Source organism: Aquarana catesbeiana, linkage group LG03 (genome assembly GCF_042186555.1).
Source record: "Aquarana catesbeiana isolate 2022-GZ linkage group LG03, ASM4218655v1, whole genome shotgun sequence".
NCBI classification, from domain to species: domain Eukaryota; kingdom Metazoa; phylum Chordata; class Amphibia; order Anura; family Ranidae; genus Aquarana; species Aquarana catesbeiana.
Window position 1 is genome coordinate 558,456,517 of NC_133326.1, and position 20,229 is coordinate 558,476,745.

Consider the following 20,229-nt stretch of genomic DNA (forward strand, 5'->3'; position numbering starts at 1 on the left):
TGGTAGCTGTGCTCTCTTGTAGTATACAGTATATAGTAAGGTATATACATTCCTCCAGGTGGTAGCTGTGCTCTCTTGTAGTATACAGTATATAGTAAGGTATATACATTCCTCCAGGTGGTAGCTGTGCTCTCTTGCCATGATGAATGAATGTCCCTCGCTCACCTCCTCCGGACTCCTCACCGCTCCGCCCTCTTCCTCCAGGCACCTCTCCTATTGGCCGCCGGGCTATCGATGCTCCGCCCAGAGCAAGAGAGCAGTTCGGACCGGGGAAGTTGGGGCAGCCGGAGAAGAAGAAGAAGAAGAAGAAGGGGGGAGAGAGAGATCTGTGCCCGGAGGAGTCCGAGGAGAGCGGGGACTGAGGGGACTGCAGCCCAGCCTGGCCGGGGACACCAGGACACTCCGAAGACTTTCCCCAGGAGATCCCTTCTACACCGGGGACCCCGAACTAACCCTCTTCCTGGCATGTGACACACCGCTCGGGGGACACTCACCGATCCCTCTCTGACTCTGCCGGTAACGGGAGATCTGGGCTGCTGCACCATGCCCCGGCTGTAGGGGGCGCCACTGCCGGCACAGAGAGGATGTCCGACAAAATGTCCAGCTTCTTATACATCGGGGACATCGTGTCCCTCTATGCGGAGGGCTCCGTCAATGGCTTCATCAGCACCCTGGGGTGAGTACCGGGCTCACTGCCCCACATTGTATTCATCCCCGGGGGGGGGGGAAATGGGGCACAGAGATAACCCCCCCATATAATCTGACACTGACAGCTCACCGACTGAGAGGAAGTCACACAACTTCTGGAAAAGGCCGGAACTGTCAGTGTGCAGAGATTAGGGGTGCTGTGTGTGAGATACATTGTGTGTGTCAGAGGAGGATACATTGTGTGACATTATAGTGTTACACCCATCAGTCTCCAATCATACACACTGATCCCACTGCACTGTGTACACTGATTTGTCGCCATGTGAACATACACTATATAACTGCACTGATAGGTCTGCAATCATACACTGACATTTCTCCTTACAAACACTGATCTGTGTACATTGTGCATACACCATATACTGATCTGTCTCCATGTCATCACTAATCCCTCTCCATGTGTACACTAATCGTGCTTCATGTGTACACTGATCCCTCTCCATCTATACACTGATCTGTCCCCATGCATACACTGATCCCTCTCCATGCATACACTGATCTGTCCCCATGCATATACTGATCTGTCCCAATGCATACACTGATCTGTCCCCATGCATACACTGATCCCTCTCCATGCATACACTGATCCCTCTCCATGCATACACTGATCCCTCTCCATGCATACACTGATCCCTCTCCATGCATACACTGATCCCTCTCCATGCATACACTGATTCCTTTCTATGCATACTCTAATCCCTCTCCATGCATGCACTGATCACTCTTCATGCATACACTAATCTTTCCCCATGCATACACTGATTACTCTCTATGCGTACGCTGATCGCTCTTTGTGCATACACTGATCTGTCCCCATCTATACACTGATCCCTCTCCATGTATACACTGATTGCTCTTCATGCATACACTGATCCCTCTCCATGTATACACGGATTGCTCTTCATGCATACACTGATCCCTCTCCATGTATACACTGATTGCTCTTCATGCATACACTGATCCCTCTCCATGTATACACGGATTGCTCTTCATGCATACACTGATCCCTCTCCATGTATACACGGATTGCTCTTCATGCATACACTGATCCCTCTCCATGTATACACGGATTGCTCTTCATGCATACACTGATCCCTCTCCATGTATACACGGATTGCTCTTCATGCATACACTGATCCCTCTCCATGTATACACAGATTGCTCTTCATGCATACACTGATCCCTCTCCATGTATACACGGATTGCTCTTCATGCATACACTGATCCCTCTCCATGCATACACAGATCTGCCTGCACTCAGAATATACAGTACATCTCACTTTCCTAACAGTGATATATAATCCCTATACATGTGATTGGCAGGATATACACAGAAGAGGCCACAGGAGGTCATAGTTCTTTCATCATTTTCCACTCACCACAATGTCTTATCTAACAATACCGGCTGGTTCACACAGATGCTTTTTTGAACCACATCCAGAATGTATGCACAGTTTTTGCCATGTATTCCAATGGCCTTAGATCACACCGGTGCGCTCAGGTCCAGTGCTTTCAACAAAAGTACAACCCACTGCATTTTTTCTGTCTCAAATGCATCAAAACATGCGTAAACGCACCAGAACGCACATTTGTCCTAAATGAAAATAAAGAAAATTCAAGTGTCAAAAAAAAAGAAGAAAACAAATGCACTGGAATGTGCTGTAAGTGCTCCTTGCACTTTTGTTTTGTAGGCACTTTCAGATTGTTGGAAACATTTGTTATTCAGCTTATTGAACTATGCTGAGATTTCTTTGTATCTGTTTGAAAATGTCAATAAAAGTGATTGGAAATGAAAAAATGCGTGAAACGCGCTGAAAACACATAAAACACAAGTGTAAACGCATATGCAAAAATGCATTGGTAATGCAGAAATTGTGGTGTGAACCAACCCCATTGCAAGAATGAGAATGTCAGACCCAGAGCCTGTATCTTTTTACCCAGATCAGTTGTGGGAGCTTCCATCTTTTGACAGGTTTCCTTGAAACATAATTGCCAATGATGCGGCCATATTTAACATCAATAAGAAAACCTACAGATGTGCAGTGATAATCCAGAACCGTCATAGACTATATAGGAAAATGTAGATTGATATGTGTAAGAAGGTGATTGGCCAATACAAAGTACTGATCAATAATAGATGTTCAAATAACAATACAAAAACAAATAGCAACAATTGTATCTAATATGACTTCTTGTTATCCTTATTTATACATGAATGTTTTTATATCATGATTTGTCTACAAAACGGTGCGATGTATCTCTGTCATTCTGGATTGTCTCTTTCTTGTCTCAGAAATTTCTTATCAATATAGGCTGTTTAACATTTCCTGAGCAGAAACCAATGTTCCCCATCCGCCATAGATAAAATCCATTTGAAGCGTATTATCTAGTTTTAAACAGCTGCTAAGATGTAAAGAGTATCTATAGCTAAAACCTTTCTTTTAATTCTTTTATATTTTTTTTATAGCGTGTGGAAGGGTTTGACTGGGAGGCTTCCCATAGGGATATCTGTTCCAGGAATAACAGTGGAGATTTCCCTTTATTTTAGGCCTAGTTCACATCAATGCATATTTTCTTTTTTTTTGTAATGAAACTTTATTACAGTTTTAAGACATTACAAAGAAACACAGTAGAAAGTTAGTGAAAAGCTGATGTTGAGTACAAACGTTGCACAATACAACTCACAATTCTAAAATAATAACAGCAAAATAAGCAAGGTCCAGGTACTGTCTAGGTATCTTGCAAAATATTATGAACAACCCCGGACAAGCCTAAAGAAGTGTACAAATTATGAGACATACCACTGTTCAATTAGTTAAAGTGTTACTAAACCTAGGACCCTGCATTCACTATATCTGGTCTCCCACAGTACACAGAACATGGAAATGCAATAGTTTTAGTAAATATAAACGGCTAAATACCTTTTCTCATCAGCGGTATATAGCAGTCCTGTGACTTTTATCAGTGTCTGATTAAAGCTTGTAGGAGGAGTTTTCATTCTCCCTTGATTGTCCTATGAGGCTGCAGGACCCCTGACCCTCTGTCAGGACAGTGGTGATTGGCCCCGTGCTGATCACATGCACTCTCCCAAGAAAAGAAAAAACTCTCTAGCAACACACACCAAACTGAGCATGTGCAAGCTCTGTTCTATCAGGAGAAGGTTTGGGGATAGTGGAAGAAAGGGAGAATCAGAGAAGACAGGATCAAAGCCTTTTTACACACTGCAAAGGATTAACCCCCTTAGGTTCCACAGTGAGTATAACATGCTGCATGTATAGACTGAGTTTACCGTTGTGGGTTTAGTAACACTTTAAGAAATAAAAGAAAAAAGAGAAACGCAAAAAGAAAAGAACACCCCAACCGACTAATACCAGGGTGGAAAAAAAAAATAAAAAATGAGCGGATTGAATACTCCAGCAATCAGGCTGCCAAACAATACACAGGGGGATTATCAGTCATTTGGGATCTCAATAGAATAATACATCCAGCCCGACCATACAACTTTCATTTTCTTCTGTTGGTTTTCAACCATGTGTACCCAGCGTTCTGCCTCTGTGATAATATCTACCTCCCTCTTCCAGTCTGAGAGTGTGGGGCAAGTAGTCCGTTTGCAGAACTAAGAAATTAGGGACTTGGCTGCATTTACAGTTGTGCTCATAAGTTTACATACCCTGGCAGAATTGATGATTTCTTGGCTATTTTTCAGAGAATATAAATGATAACACAAAACATTTCTTCCACTCATGGTTAGTGTTTGGCTGAAGCCATTTATTATCAATCAACTGTGTTTACTCTTTTTAAATCATAATCACAACCGAAACTACCCAAATGACCCTGATCAAAAGTTTACATACCCCAGTTCTTAATACCGTGTATTGCCCTCTTTAACATCAATGACAGCTTGAAGTCTTTTGTGGTATTTGTGGATGAGGCTCTTTATTTTCTCAGATGGTAAAGCTGCCCATTTATCTTGGCAAAAAGCCTCCAGTTCCTGTAAATTCTTGGGCTGTCTTGCATGAACTGCACAATTGAGATCTCCCCGGAGTGGCTCAATGATATTGAGGTCAGGAGACTGAGATGGCCACTGCAGAACCTTCACTTTATTCTGCTGTAGCCAATGACAGGTCGACTTGGCCTTGTGTTTTGGATCATTGTCATGTTGGAATGTCTAAGTACGTCCCATGCGCAGCTTCCTGGCTGATGAATGCAAATGTTCCTCCAGTATTTTTTGATAACATACTGCATTCATCTTGCCTACTATTTTGACCAAATTACCTGTGCCTTTGTAGCTCACACATCCCCAAAACATCAGTGATCCACCTCCGTGTTTCACAGTAGGAATGGTGTACCTTTCATCATAGGCCTTGTTGACTCCTCTCAAAATGTAGTGTTTACGGTTGTGGCCAAAAAGCTCAATTTTGGTCTCATCACTCCAAAAGACTTTGTGCCAGAAGGTTTGAGGCTTGTCTCTATGCTGTTTAGCGTATTGTAAGCGGGATACTTTGTAGCATTTGCGTAGTAATGGCTTTCTTCTGGAGACTCGAAAATGCAGCCCATCTTTCTTCAAGTACCTCCTTATTGGGCATCTTGAAACAGCCACACCACATGTTTTCAGAGAGTCCTGCATTTCACCTGAAGTTATTTGTGGGTTTTTCTTTGCATCCCGAACAATTTTCCTGGCAGTTGTGGCTGAAATTTTAGTTGGTCTACCTGACCGTGGTTTGGTTTCAACAGAACCCCTCATTTTCCACTTCTTGATTAGAGTTTGAACACTGGTGATTGGTATTCTCAATTCCTTGGATATGGATATCATTTTATATCCCATTCCGGTTTTATACAGTTCAGCTACCTTTTCCCACAAATCCTTTGACAATTATTTAGTTTTCCCCATGACTCAGAATCCAGAAACATCAGTACAGCACTGGATGAAAGATGCAAGGGTCTGTCAGGAGTCTAGAAACTCATTGACCTTTTATACACACATACTAATTACAAGCAAACAGATCACAGGTGATAATGGTTACCTTTAATAGCCATTCAAACCCCTTTTTGTCAACTTGTGTGCATGTTATCAGGCCAAAATCACCAGGGTATGTAAACTTTTGATCAGGGTCATTTGGGTAGTTTCTGTTGTCATTATGATTTAAAAAGAGTAAACACAGTTGATTGATAATAAATGGTCTCAGCCAAACACTAACCATGAGTGAAAGAAATGTTTTTGTGTTATCATTCATATTCTCTGAAAAATGGTCGAGAAATCATAAATTCTGCCGGGATTTGTAAACTTATGAGCACAACTGTAACTGATGGAGAGTAATACTTCTCTTATAAAGTTTAGTCGAGGAGGGGACCTCCATGAACAAGAAATTGTCAGGGAGAATTTTCTATAGGTCTAAAGCCTAGTACACACGGGCCGAATGTCGGGCGGCATCGACCGTTCTGTCGAAGGGGCATGCCCGGCTCCCACTCAGTGCTCTCAGCCAAAGGCTGAGAGCGCTGCTCGGAGTGTTCTGGTGGGGGGCTACCCTACTGTCAGAACACAATAGCACAGCAGGGAAGATCCCTGTACGAACATTGGATAGTTAGTACAGCGTCTCAGATCTGAGCTGTCAATTTTTCTTTCTTTCAGCCCAGCAGGTTGAACAAAAAATAAATAAATAGTGGTGTGTATGACTTTAGAGTCGTTTTTCTTTTTTAATCCAAGGGGTGATAGCCTCTTAGAAGGCTCTAATCTTGGGAAAGGGCCAACAAAGGTGGAGGAATGCACCACGTTGGTCAGACCCTCTTCAACGGCGGGCATCAGCGATGGGAAACATCTGAGCTAAACGGTCAGACCCTCTCCAACAGCAGGCATCAGCGATGGGAAACATCTGAGCTAAACGGAACGGGTCTTGTACCAGGAATTTGTAAGCTGACTCCTGGATATGGAAACTAACGGAGGTAGTATGCGTCAATTTAATAATCCTCTAAATCTGTGGCGGGGTGAAAATTCCAATCCAAGTTCCCTCTCCTATTCCTTGATATAGTATGGAACAGACATGGAAAGGGAGCCTAGAACAAGTTTATACATTTGGGACAGTAAAAGTCTTTAATCTGGGAGTTGAATACACATAGATTCAAACTACATAAGTGTGGTTCGAGAACAAGGCTTGGGCTCTAACTTAGTTAGAAAATCTTTCAGTTGATGCTATCTCCAGTCAGCAAGTGGGAATGTGTCTTAGTTTGCTGGGTAAATTTAGCTCAGGAAGCATTTCTATCTATTCCCCAGGAGGGGAAAAACCCATGATCCTCTGACAGTGGAAACCAAGGATAGCCCCATAAAGGCACTAGTGGGGATTTTTTATTATCATATTGGCCAGTCCCGTTCAGTCTGTCCCAAATAGCTTGTGTAGTCCAAGTCAGTGGAGATGTCCAGTTCGAGAGACCTCTTGAGGTGGTAGGAATCCAAGGAACCAATTCCTGCTTGCCATGGATTTTTCTAGGGGGGCCCACAATTTAGCTGAGGTATCATAACACCAGTTTAAGATACGTAGCCATATATTACGAGCCATAGCCTTGTAATATAGGGCCATATCCGGGAGACCGACACCACCATCCAACTTATGTCTACATAAAATGATATAAGCTAATCTAGGATGTTTGTCATGCCAAATAATGATCAGAAATGCTTTACGCAAGTTTTTAAAAAAAGTCAGGGGAAGTGTAATAGGAATTGCATATACAAGATAAATGATCCTCAGGAGAATCATCATTTTTAGAGCATTCACTCTCCCAAATCAAGTTAAGGGATGGGCCTTCCAAAGCTTTAAGTCCACACCTATTTATTTTTTATTGCTTTTTCAGTTTTGCAGAGATGCACTACAGTCCATTCACCATGGTTTCCTATGAATCGAGTTCACATCTCTGTATTTTCCACCGATGCGTTTTTTGGAAAGGGTCAGGGACTTTTTATCCCGCAGCAGGTTCCATTTTTGGTTCCATAGACTTCAATGGAAACGGATAAAAAAAACCAAAAAAACGCAGTGCTATATTGCTCTGTCTGTTCTGCTTCTCCAATCTGTTTGATGGTCCCATTTTTTACCAAAGACCCAGTCTTTGGGTAGTCATACACTTTCAAGACACTCCTGAGATGTTCCTTGTCGGTAGATTCTCTGTTTGTTGTTACTATCTCAGTCCAATTTCGCAGAGTCCTAATAACCTCCAGTTTGTGTTCTAGTGGGTGATGGGAATCAAAAAGCAGATACTGGTTTGTGTGGGTAGGTTTCGTGATCATCAATGTCCCATTCAGCCCTCTCCTTGACATATAACACACAGCCCAATAAGGGTAATTTGGTATTTTATACCATTTTCTGTGTAAACTTTTTTTTCGCTGAGTTTATGTGTTCACTAAAAGCATGTATTTCAAGTGTTCTAATCTTGACCGCATCCACATACCTGAACCAATGAATTGTTATTATCCCCCTGAAAGAGTTCTTCTCCAGCTGCTCCATGTATAGGTTAGCTGCAATTGTTTGACAACAATTTACACCTTTAAGCTGGGCATAGCCAGTTCGAATCTGGGCCAAGAAACATGTATGGGCAGACTGATTGTACCCAAGTCAATCCATCGATCAACTTGGGTTTAACTAGCACGTCGGATCTCCCTGCAGGGATGGCTCCCCTGACTGTGTTAATGGGGGAATCAAGCAATTTTCTTTCCTGCAGATATGGGTTGTGTCATCTATGGCCTGCCTTAGCTATGTAAATTGAGGAACTAACACCTCAACAATGGGATTATGTAGCTAGAACAGGGTGGTTTCACACCTCCCATCCTGTTTTTTGGACAATCAACACCTGCACATTTCATGGTGATTGGATTAAAGTGTCTGTGCCACCAGTGTGCACATAAATGGTGGGGTATTTTCTTAACACTCATTGGAACTAAAGATGTGGCTTGGAGAAGCTACGAAATGTTTTCAACATTACAAGTCCAGTTGAATGTGACTAACATCTAACTAGCTATACCATAAATGAGAACCTTCACAGACAATGACCAGAAAAGAAATGCAGATACTGAAAACTGATAATTGATGGCCAGTGAAGAAATGACCCACTACATTGATGGTCAGTGGAAACATGCTTCCTTACATTGGTGGTCCCCTTACATTGGTGATCATTGGAAATGCCTTAGATTGGTGGCCAGTGGTAGAAGGACTCTCTTAAGTTGGTGGTTATTGGGAGAAGGGCCTTTTTATACTACTTGTCAGAGGGAAGAATGCTACTTACATTGGTGGTCAGTGGAAAGAATGCTCATTATATTGGTGGTCAGTGGGAAGAATGTTCCTTAGATTTGTTTTTAGTGCTCCATACATTGTTGGTCAGTGAGAGGAATGTTCCTTACATTTGTTTTTAGTGCTCCACACACTGGTCGTCAGTGGGAGGAATGCTCTTTACATTGATGGTAAGTGGGAAAAATGCTCTTTTCAGGGGTGTCAAAATCAATTTCATTGTGGGCTCCAGAAGATGGGGGCAGAGCTGGGAAGAAGAAAGTGCAGGGTCTGGAGGAGGACAATGGGGGGGGGGCGCAAGAGTCAGCTGCTGCAGTCTGCTGGATGCTGAGACCAGGGGAGAAGGAGACAAGAGGGTGCAAGATATGTAGGAGGAGTTCTGTCCTCCTCTTTGCTGCTGAGACAAGGTGGGAGCAGAGACAAGAAGGGTGCCGCAGCTATACAGGAGAGGATTACTTGGCTTGGCCTGCTTGCCTTTTGTTTGACACATGTGCCTTACATAAATACTCAATAGAAAAAACTGCTCCTACGTTGGTGCTCAGTGGGAAGAAAGTCCCTATTACAGATAGCCAAAAAGATCATTGGTGTCAGTGGTTACTTATCTAAGAGATATACTGTACATTGCTCCTTGCTCATGGAACCCCAAGCAAGCTCTGGAAGAACACTATCAAAAAAATTTTGTATTAAGAAAGGCTGCATTAAAGTACGTATATCTAAAGCCAAATGGGCAAGAATTTGTATTTATTTTTTGGTTTCTGTGTCTCACTGGAGAGATTGGCATTCACTTCCATCCTGTGAACTCAACAGGAAATACAAGAAAATCTTTTCAAAGCAGCAGAAAAAACTCCTTAGGCAGTTGCACTCAGAATAGACGTCCCCATCAGAAGATCTCACCTCTATTCTTGTCAGAGGCGTAACTAGAAACTCAAGACCCCCCCCCCACCCATCAGTGGCAGCGGTGGTGTTGAGGGGGGGTGGCAGTGGTGGTGTTGAGGGGGCGTGGCAGCGGTAGTGTTGAGGGGGGATGCAGTGGTGGTGTTGAGGGGGGTGGCAGCAGTAGTGTTGGGGGGGGTGGAAGTGGTAATGTTGAGGGGGGCGTGGCAGCGGTGGTGTTGAGGGGGTGGCAGCGGTGGTGTTGAGTGGGGGTGGAAGTGGTAATGTTGAGGGGGGGTGGAAGTGGTAATGTTGAGGGGGGCGTGGCAGCGGTGGTGTTGAGGGGGTGGCAGCGGTGGTGTTGAGGGGGGGATGGCAGCGGCGGTGTTGAGGCAGGGTGGTAGCGGCAGTGTTGAGGGGGGGTGGTAGCAGCAGTGTTGAGGGGGAGGGGGGTGGCAGCGGTGGTGTACAGGGTGGGTGGCAGCGGTGGTGTTGAGGGGGGGTGGCAGCGGTGGTGTTGAGGGGGGGTGGCAGCGGTAGTGTTGGGGGGTGGCAGCGGTGGTGTTGAGGGGGGTGACAGCAGTAGTGTTCGGGGGGAGGGGGGTGGCAGCGGTGGTGTACAGGGTGGGTGGCAGCAGTGGTGGTGGGGGGACGGGATCAGTAAGAGGCAGAGGTGGTGGAGGTTGGGATCGATTGCACTGGCAATTTGTCACTTACTTAGGTCAAGCAATCGATTCCTCCTCAGAATTCTGTCACACGGTTCCTGCAGCCCAGGCATGCCTTTGCCTCATGGGGACTCCTGGCAGTCGCAGAGGACAGAGCACTTCATTTAACATGGTGTCAGCTGGTCAGCTGACTTTCTTTTTCAGTGACCGCCCCCACCTTCCTACATTCTCTCTGGGTAGGCGGAGCGGTCCACGTCCACAGTCTCAGCTCTGTCTTCTCTCCCCTCAGCGCTGTCAGCGGGTGAAAGCCCCCATCCGTGGCGGAGCGAACTGGCTGCGCCCCTGATAATTTTGCCACTGATTCTTGTTCTGGTAACAACTCAAATTTTTCATTTTTCACTGTCACCAGGACTGATAGACTCCTTTACCACTTTATCCAAAGCTAAATAAAATGGCTTTGAATACACTTTAACAAAAACGCTCACTCCTATGTATGTAAACTTTTGACTTGTTACTCCAGCAGCCAATCAAAACTCTTAGTCACTTGCTGTCACAACAGTCTCCCAGCTCTTACCAGTCAGGGAACGCTGTGATCTGCAATTCTAAAGGATGGGCCCCTAGTACCATACCAAGTGTACTTTCCATCTATGCAAATCCCACTAAAGATAATTATGCAAATCATTGTTCCTAATAATTGTCTTTATCATGATATACAGTGCCTTGAAAAAGTATGGCACAACTGCAAATCTACCAAGAAATGGCCATTCACCTAAACTGGCAGGCGGGGCAAGGAGAGCATTAATCAGAGAAGCAGCCAAGAGGTCCATGGTAACTCTGGAGGAGCTGCAGAGATCCACAACTCAGGTGGGAGAATCTGTCCACAGGACAACTATTAGTCATGCACTCCATAAATCTGGCCTTTATAGAAGAGTGGCAAGAAGAAAACCATTGTTGAAAGAAAGCCATAAGAAGTCCCGTTTGTAGTTTGCGAGAAGCCATGGGGGGGGGGACACAGAAAACATATGGAAGACGGTGTTCTGGTCAGATGAGACCAAAATTTAACTTTTTGGCCTAAAGGCAAAACGTTATGTGTGTAGGAAAACTAACACTGCGCATCACCCTGAACACACCATCCCCACTGTGAAACATTGTGGTGGCAGCATCATGTTGTGGGAAGGTTTTCTTCAGCAGGGACAGGGAAGCTGGTCAGAGTTGATGGGAAGATGGATGGAGCCAAATACAGAAGAAAACCTGCTAGAGTCTGCAAAAGACTTGAGACTGGGGCGGAGGTTCACCTTCCAGTAAGACAACGACCCTAAACATACAGCCAGAGCTACAATAGAATGGTTTAGATCAAAGCATATTCATGTGTTAGAATGGCCCAGTCAAAGTCCAGACCTAAATCCAATTGAGAATCTGTGGCAAGACTTGAAAGTTGCTGATCACAGACGTTCTCCATCCAATCTGACAGAGCTTGAGCTATTTTGCAAAGAAGAATGGGCAAAAATTTCACTTTGTAGATGTGCAAAACTGGTGGAGACATACCCAAAAAGACTTGCAGCTGTAATTGCAGTGAAAGGTGGTTCTACAAAGTATTGACTCAGGGGGGCTGAATACAAATGCACCCCACACTTTTCACATATTTATTTGTAAAGAATATTGAAAACCATTTATCATTTTCCTTCTGCTTCACAATTATGTGCCACTCTGTGTTGGTCTATCACATAAAATCTCAAGAAAATACATTTACGTTTTTGGTTGTAACATGACAAAATGTGAAAAATTTCAAGGGGTGTGAATACTTTTTCATGTCATTGTATACAGTAGGTTACAGAAACGTAGAAAAGTGACAAAAAACCATGGTCTATGGAGTCTGTACCCTTTTTTATATTTTTGTTTTTTTCTTTTTTAATACTTTTGTCTTATGCCCCGTACACACGGTCGGATTTTCCGATGGAAAATGTCCGATCGGAGCGTGTTGTCGGAAATTCCGACCGTGTGTGGGCTCCATCGGACATTTTCCATCGGATTTTCCGACACACAAAGTTGGAGAGCAGTAGATAAAATTTTCCGACAACAAAATCCGTTGTCGGAAATTCCGATCGTGTGTACACAAATCCGACGGACAAAGTGCCACGCATGCTCAGAATAAATAAAGAGATGAACGCTATTGGCCACTGCCCCGTTTATAGTCCCGACGTACGTGTTTTACGTCACCGCGTTTAGAACGATCGGATTTTCCGACAACTTTGTGTGACCGTGTGTATGCAAGACAAGTTTGAGCCAACATCCGTCGGAAAAAATCCTAGGATTTTGTTGTCGGAATGTCCGTGTGTACGGGGCATTAGTATAGATTGTGTTTGTTCCAGGCAAGTTTAAATTCACTGTTACTGTTGACTAATTCTGCTGGAAGTCTGTTCCAAGTATCAACTACTCTTTCTTTAAAATAATACTTTCCAAGGCTGGTGAAATTTCCTTCTGCTAGTGTGAGGTCATGTCTCTGTGTTCTTGATCTTGGCTTCATATAGAATATACTGCACACGTGAATGTTATTCACACCCTCCATGTATTTAAAGATTTCAGTTACTGTATGCCCCCCCTTTGCCTTCTTTCCTCAAGAAGGTTCATATTAAAGTGGAACTCTAGGCTAACCAATTAAAATGGTCAGACAGGCAGGATTTTTAATGCAGAAGAGACATGCTTTGTCTCTTCTGCATTAAAATTACTTACCTTCCTGTTTGCCCTTGTACAGTAAGCCGTGCACACCCATCTGCCTGAACTCCCGCCATGTGCGGGAATGATGTCACCCCCGCCTGGCCAATGACAGGAGCTGGCGAACGAGACCTGGAAGATGTCAGCAGCCGGGCGGGGAGTTCGAGGACACCACACTGCCAGAGCCAAGGTAAGTATTGTTCCGCTTTAAAGTAGCTGTAAAGACTAACCATTTTTTTTAACATTAAAGTGGAGTTCCACCCAAAAGTGGAACTTCCACTCATCAGATTCCTCCCCCCCTCCGGTGACACAGTTGGCACCTTTCAGGGGGGAGGGGGGTACAGATACCTGTATATTACAGATATCTGTACCCACTTCCGGCATAGATAGCCGCAGAATCTGCGGTTATTTACGCCACTTCCTGCTCCCTCCCCGCTGCCTGCTGGGAAACACACTGGTCCCAGAGGCAGCAGGGACCATCCGTATTGCGCTGCGCGACTCGCGCATGCGCAGTAGGGAACCGGGAAGTGAAGCCGCACGGCTTCACTTCCTGATTCCCTTACCGAAGATGGAGGCGGCAGCACCCGAGGACGGAGAGACGCTTCGGCCTCGGGTGCCGACATCGCGGGCGCCCTGGACAGGTAAGTGTCCATGTTTTAAAAGTCAGCAGCTGCAGTATTTGTAGCTGCTGACTTTTAAAAAAATTTTTTTCGACGGCGCTCCGCTTTAATGCATTCTCTGCATTGAGATAAAAAACACCCCACTAACTGTTCCCCTTCCCCCCACCCATCTCTAAACACTTACCTGAGTTCTTCTACGATCCAACTCTGTCCCATCTGCAGTGCTCCCTTCTTCTTCTGGTTACGCAGGAGGCTCCGCTGTCAGTCAAATCCTATGAGAAGGGAGTGGGGGTGTGTGGCCAAGCTAGAAAGTAAGATAAATCAGCGCGAAGTGGTGTATAAGAAATGCAGCAGCTGAACACTAGGGTCAAAATTCAAATCCCTTAACAAAAATCAAAAACAACAGACAGTGCAGCGCTAAAAAACAAATAAAAACAGGAGAGAACACAATGAAATCCACCACAGTGTAAAATCAATGAGTCCATAAAAGTGGTCCTAGTAACATCTTCAATACTGAGTGGACAACATGCTTGAAGAGAGATGATTCCAGAAGCCCACCACCAAGGTAACAAATGGCCTCTCACCTGATGGTGTGGACCCTTTAGTTATAGAGGGTCAAAAAGCGCCTTTTCATGTAACCAAATGGTATGCAGCATACATAGGCATCCGTCAGGGACCCAGTTTAGGACACTCCAATATGGCCATATATGAAATGAGAATGGCAGAGAAATAGTGCTCTCCGTATATATAACTCTTTATTCAATATTAAAAATAATCACACTCACATGTAAAGCACTTGGTAAGTGCAAGCAAACAGACAGAAGCGGTGTGGATCTTCCGGACAACAATGCGGATGCGCAGTGGCCGCGGGTGACGTCACGGCGTATCCTCGTTTTGGACGCGTTGCGTCCCAGTGGGCGGGGACTTCATCAGCAGATGAGGACACGACGTGGGCACCCGCGCTATATACCAGGTGAGTAACCATGACAACGATAAATGGAGCATGATCAACCTCACGCGTACCCGGAAGTCAATCCGGATGTGTCCCCTTGAAGTTAAATATGCAATAAACGGAAGCATCTAATCCAATACATATAAAACAACTAAAAGGGGAATATAATAAAAAATAAAAAAATGCATCAATCCTAACAGGAAATGTGCATCGATCCTAAAAAGGAAATATACAAAAGAACAGAAACCATTAGAAATATTTTACAATAGTTTCAAAATGATTACAAGGAATTAAAACATTTTAAAAATTATATTTTAAAATTATGTGTGAGTCACCCGCGGCCACTGTCACCCCATAAATACAATACCACAAACAATCAGATAAAAAGCAATTAACGATCAGATATAAAGCAATTTGTATCGAAATCCACGTTTAACCCTGGTTTCAAAAATCCAATATGATTCTCTTTTACTCAGTTGTCTTATAAAGTTACCTCCCCTCCAGTGCCTGGTGACCCTCTCTATACCCCAAAATCTCAAACTTTTTGGGTTCTGATGGTGATGGAGTTTAAAGTGTCTGGAGACAAAGTGTCGTGTGGCCAAGCTGCATTGTTTGTGTCTATAGATGTACACAGCCTGGCTCAGGAGCACACCCGCATGGGTGCCCCCATAGCATAGAGCTTGCTGAGGGGGCACCCACAGGAAGGAGGAGCGGGGAGTGCCGGTGGGATACTCCTGAAGAGGAGGTATAGGCCTGCTCTGTAATATATCTTTCCACAACCAAAAAAAAAAATTTTCTTGAATACCTCTTTAGGCTGGGTTTAGACTGTTGCGAATTGGATTGGATTGGAATTTCTCCAGATCCAATTTGCATGTCATGAGATTGTCACTGCTTCTCTATGGAGCCGGCTCACACATCTCCAGAGCGACTCCGGTGCGAGTAGCACAGGAGTTCTCTGCGTCTTCTGGTCCGTTTCAGGTCCTAATTCAGCCAAAAATTTGGATCGAAATGGGACCTGAAACGGTGAACAGGGACGCACCGGACCCCTGGTGTGAGCTGCTTCATGCTTCAGTGTGAACCCAGCCTTAAGTTCTTGCCGTCTCTCATATGTTTTAACCGTTATGCCACGTACACACGGCCGGACTTCCTGACAGAAAAAGTCCAATGGGAGCTTTTGGTCGGACATTCCGACCATGTGTATGCCCCATCAGACTTTTTCTGTTGGCATTTCCGACAAACTCAGATATAGAACATGTTCTAAATCTTTCCGTCGGAAATGCCGACGGAGTTTAGCCGTTGGTGTGTACGTGGCATTAGACCTTTCCATTTTTGTTGCCTGCTTTTGGACTCATTCTATTTGATCAATATCTTTTTGTAAGTGAGTTCTGCAGAACTGGACACAGTATTTCAAATGGGGTCTAACTAAAGATCTATATAGGGGAATCAGGACCTCTATCCTTCTGCTGGGGATCCCTCTAGGGATAACTGAAGATCTATATAGAGGAATCAGGACCTCCTTCCTCCTACTGGTGACCCAATATAGTGATAACTGATGATCTATATAGTGGAATCAGAACCTCCTTCCTCCTACTGGTGACCCAATATAATGATAACTGATGATCTATATAGGGGAATCAGGACTTCCTTCTTCCTGCTGGGGATCCCTTTAGTGATAACTGAAGATCTATTTAAGGGAATAAGGACCTCCTTCCTCGTGCTGGGGATCCCTCTAGGGAAAACTGAAGATCTGTATAGGGGAAGCAGGACCTCCTTCCTCCTACTGGTAACCCAATCTAGTGATAATTGATTATCTATATAGGGGAATCAGGACCTCCTTCCTCCTGCTGGTGATTCCTCTAGTAATAACTGATGATCTATGTAGGGGAATCAGGACCTCCTTCCTTGTACTGGTGACTCAATCTAGTGATAACTAGGGATCTATATAGTGAAATCAGGACTTTCCAAATCTTTTACCTCTGTAGCCCCAATATTTTACTCTATCAAAGGATTTTATTTCCCTTATGTGACTTATTTTATGCTTAGAAATGTTGTCCTGGAGCTTCCACTGCTTTGACCAATCTTCCAGCAATGGCAAATTATGAGCCAAGTTTTGCCGCGTACACACGAGCAGACTTCATGGCAGACTTTGCCCGGCGGACTTTTCAACGGACTTTACGACGGACTTTCTGAATGAACGGACTTGCCTACACACAATCAACCAAAGTCCGATGAATTCGTACATGATGACATACGACCGGACTTAAATAAGGAAGTTCATAGCCAGTAGCCAATAGCTGCCCTAGCGTGGCTTTTTGTCCATCGGACTAGCATACAGACGAGCGGACTTTTCGACCAGACTCGAGTCCGTCGGATAGATTTGAAACATGTTTCAAATCTAAGTCTGTCCAACTTTTGAGAAAACAAAGTCCGCTGGAGCCCACACACGATTGAATTGTCCGACGAAATCTGGTACGCCGGACCAAGTCTGCCGTAAAGTCCGCTCGTGTGTACGCGGCATTACAAACACCTCCAGGAGTATCAAACCTATTTCTCGCCTTTGTATCATCAGCAAAAAGACATACCTACTTTATCAGACGAGTAGTCACCATTTATTGCACCCAAGGCTTTCCATGTGGTTTGACACCGACTATACAAAACCACGACACAATCTTGTGTTCTCTTCAGGCACGTGTGAGTTTTATCATTTTCTCTGGAGTTCTGGATGGTTAGATAAGCGAACGGGGACCTGCATGCCTCTGTCATTACTCAAGCTTTATGTATCGTTGGATTATAGGTATTAAAATCACAAAGGATCTGACATTCCCTGTTCTTTAGGAAGGTGCGGAGTTATTTTGATTGAGTCACGAGCATGTTATGAATGGATTAGAGGGACTTGCGTGGAAACATTCCATAGCAGAACATGCAAATTGTGGTTTATGCTGTATAAACAGCAGAGCAGTTACACCAGGATTAGTACTATATTAGTTATAATGTACTTGCATGGAGCAGGTAAAGAACCGCTACATAGGACTGTATTATGTAAAGTGGTGCCAAGTGTATAGTTCTGATTATTTAAATACTGAAAATATAGAATAGCTTCTCAAAAAATACCAACATTTCATCTTTGTGGTCACCCCATTGTCTGTAAGTACTAACAGGGAAAGTTATAGTGGCTTTGGATACATTTTCGTCTCTTTTGTGTAATTTTTATCTAGGAAAATACGACGTATTGCTTATTAAGATTTTGTTTTTCTACATTCAGCCAGTGGGTTGAGCCCTCAGCTCCTTTTCACATGATTTTAAGGCTCACATTTTGTAAAAGTGTTTACATACCAAAATAGCTCAAGCTTAAAGCTGAACTCTGTGTTTGGAAGGTTGTATTTAAATATATTCTCTAATAGCCACGGAGAAGATAAATCCACATTGAGTACACCAAATGCCCTTTTAAACTCAGATATTACCTTGTAAAAGTAGCAGTGGCGTCATCATAGTGCTGTACATAGCCTGTGCAGCAGGCTCCACCCACTGCTGGCTGCCTGCAGAAAACTTCAGGAGGGTGTGGAGGCAAGACCAGTCACCCTGCACAATAAAAGAGTGCAGCAGTGACCGGTCTTTATTATAGGAAGCTCCTGCACACAGGGAAAGTTTCACACTGGATTATTGCACAGATCTGGAAAAATACACAAAGAATACATATGACTCCTGTATTTAGACAATATTTACTTATTCTGAAGTTCATCTTTAAAGTGGGTGTCCCAGTCAGAACTTTTTATAGCTTTGGCTTAATTAGGGAAAGATTAAAAACCTGACCCCTGTTGGCCTTTTATTGCAGACTGGAGCTCTTTAAGACCCCTTTTACACTGACAGCGGGCCGCGTTAGCGGTAAACCGGCCTTTGGTTTTAGCAGCTCTTTACTGACGTATTAGCGTCGCTTTTCAGCCGGTAAAAGGACACTTTTAACCCTCTCTAGCAGCCGATTAAAGGGTTAGAAGCGAATTTCGAAATCAATGATGGCACAATCGGATCACAAAACGCACAAAATTTCTGATTTTCAAAAAAAAAAATTCTTTCAAAAATTTGACCATGTATGGCCAGCCTAAATCTTAGGCCTCGATGAACAGAAATTCGACTCAATTGGCAGGTAAAACAGCTCATACATATGTATTTTATATGTGTATTTGGCTTGTTACACCAGCTTTAATAGAATCTTACATTTTCCCACATGATAAGTGACAGATTTCTGTTTTGTAGGAAATGTTCAATGCAATATCAAATCACAACACGTTAATCAGGTGTGCACGTAATTAGTGACAGTTAAAAGACGAGCCATGCTATTTTTGGGAAGTGAAGGAGGGAAACAGTTCATATGGTTTTCTGATCACAGAGGGAAACCAATTATGGAAACATACAATATAATTGCAGAAAAAAAAAAAAAATTTCCTGGAAAAAGGAAAGAGCTGACACGTAAAATAATTTTTCTTGGTTGGCACCAAGAGACAACAGCAGTACCTGTCCCCTAAGGGCTCTGGGGGGCTCATGGCCACCCAACAATGGTTTGGGATTTTGCTTGCAGTGATGGATTGTAGCTTTGGAAGTGAACGAGGATTGTCAGGACTGAAGCTAAGGCTTGGGAGGTGCTGCTCCGTGTCTTATAGAAACCTTAAACCATGTCTGGCTGGGATCCCACAGACAAACACAAACAGGCACTTCTTTCACACAACCTGATCTTCAGCATTGAGACCTCTTCCCGAAGACGCACCTGCCTGAGCCATTCTGTGATTAATTACTTTCTCATTGTCTTCCAAGCCTGAAACATATTTGTGTTTAATTTTCTTTTTATATAATTTGGAATTGTATGACAGCTGTGTGATTATTTGCAATCAACTGTCAAAGTGCAGCAGTTAGAGGATGTACAGGCAAAGGCAGCAGGTATAAATGAATGAATAAATAGATAATGCAGTGGAGGTTAGAGAAAGTAGGCTCTATACTTTGGGTTTTAGTGAATTTTGGACAGGATTGAAGAACCTTGAAAGTGTATCCAAAGCCAAAAGTATTAGGGAAGGGTTGGAATCCTTGTCAGGTTTTTGTCCCTGCTGGGGAGATTCACAGTTCCCGTGTGAAAGGCCTAATGCTCACAGATATTTATTAGTTGAGAACTCCTCAATCCTGAAATCCCTGTTGCTTTTCTGCGCCCGGAACGCCTCGGGTTCTGCATACAGCCACCAATACAAGTGAATGAGTGTGCATGGCCATAATTGTGTAAACACCGATCGCTTCTGCTTTGGTGTTTATCCACGCATGCGTATACAGTATGTTTCCTCAAACACTAAACCGGTGCGTTTGGGCAAACACCGCCATATGTGTATGAATGGGTTAACACTTATGCAGAAGCATTTACTGTTTACACTAGTACAGCTGCATACAGCCAATCA

General features: G+C 43.8%; 1 protein-coding gene across 4 annotated transcripts in view; it reads left to right on the top strand.

Annotated features, from left to right (window-relative positions):
• The first annotated feature begins 244 nt into the window (after window positions 1–244).
• The window catches only part of ITPR2 (inositol 1,4,5-trisphosphate receptor type 2), a 518,259-nt gene continuing 498,274 nt past the window's right edge, over window positions 245–20,229 (top strand). For 3 of the 4 annotated variants that reach the window (XM_073621752.1, XM_073621753.1, XM_073621755.1), the window contains exon 1: window positions 245–676. In XM_073621752.1, coding sequence (XP_073477853.1) covers window positions 585–676 — 92 coding nt within the window. In that variant the 5' untranslated portion in view covers window positions 245–584. The remainder of the gene's footprint in view (window positions 677–20,229) is intronic. The other variant, XM_073621756.1, reaches the window with a different exon arrangement.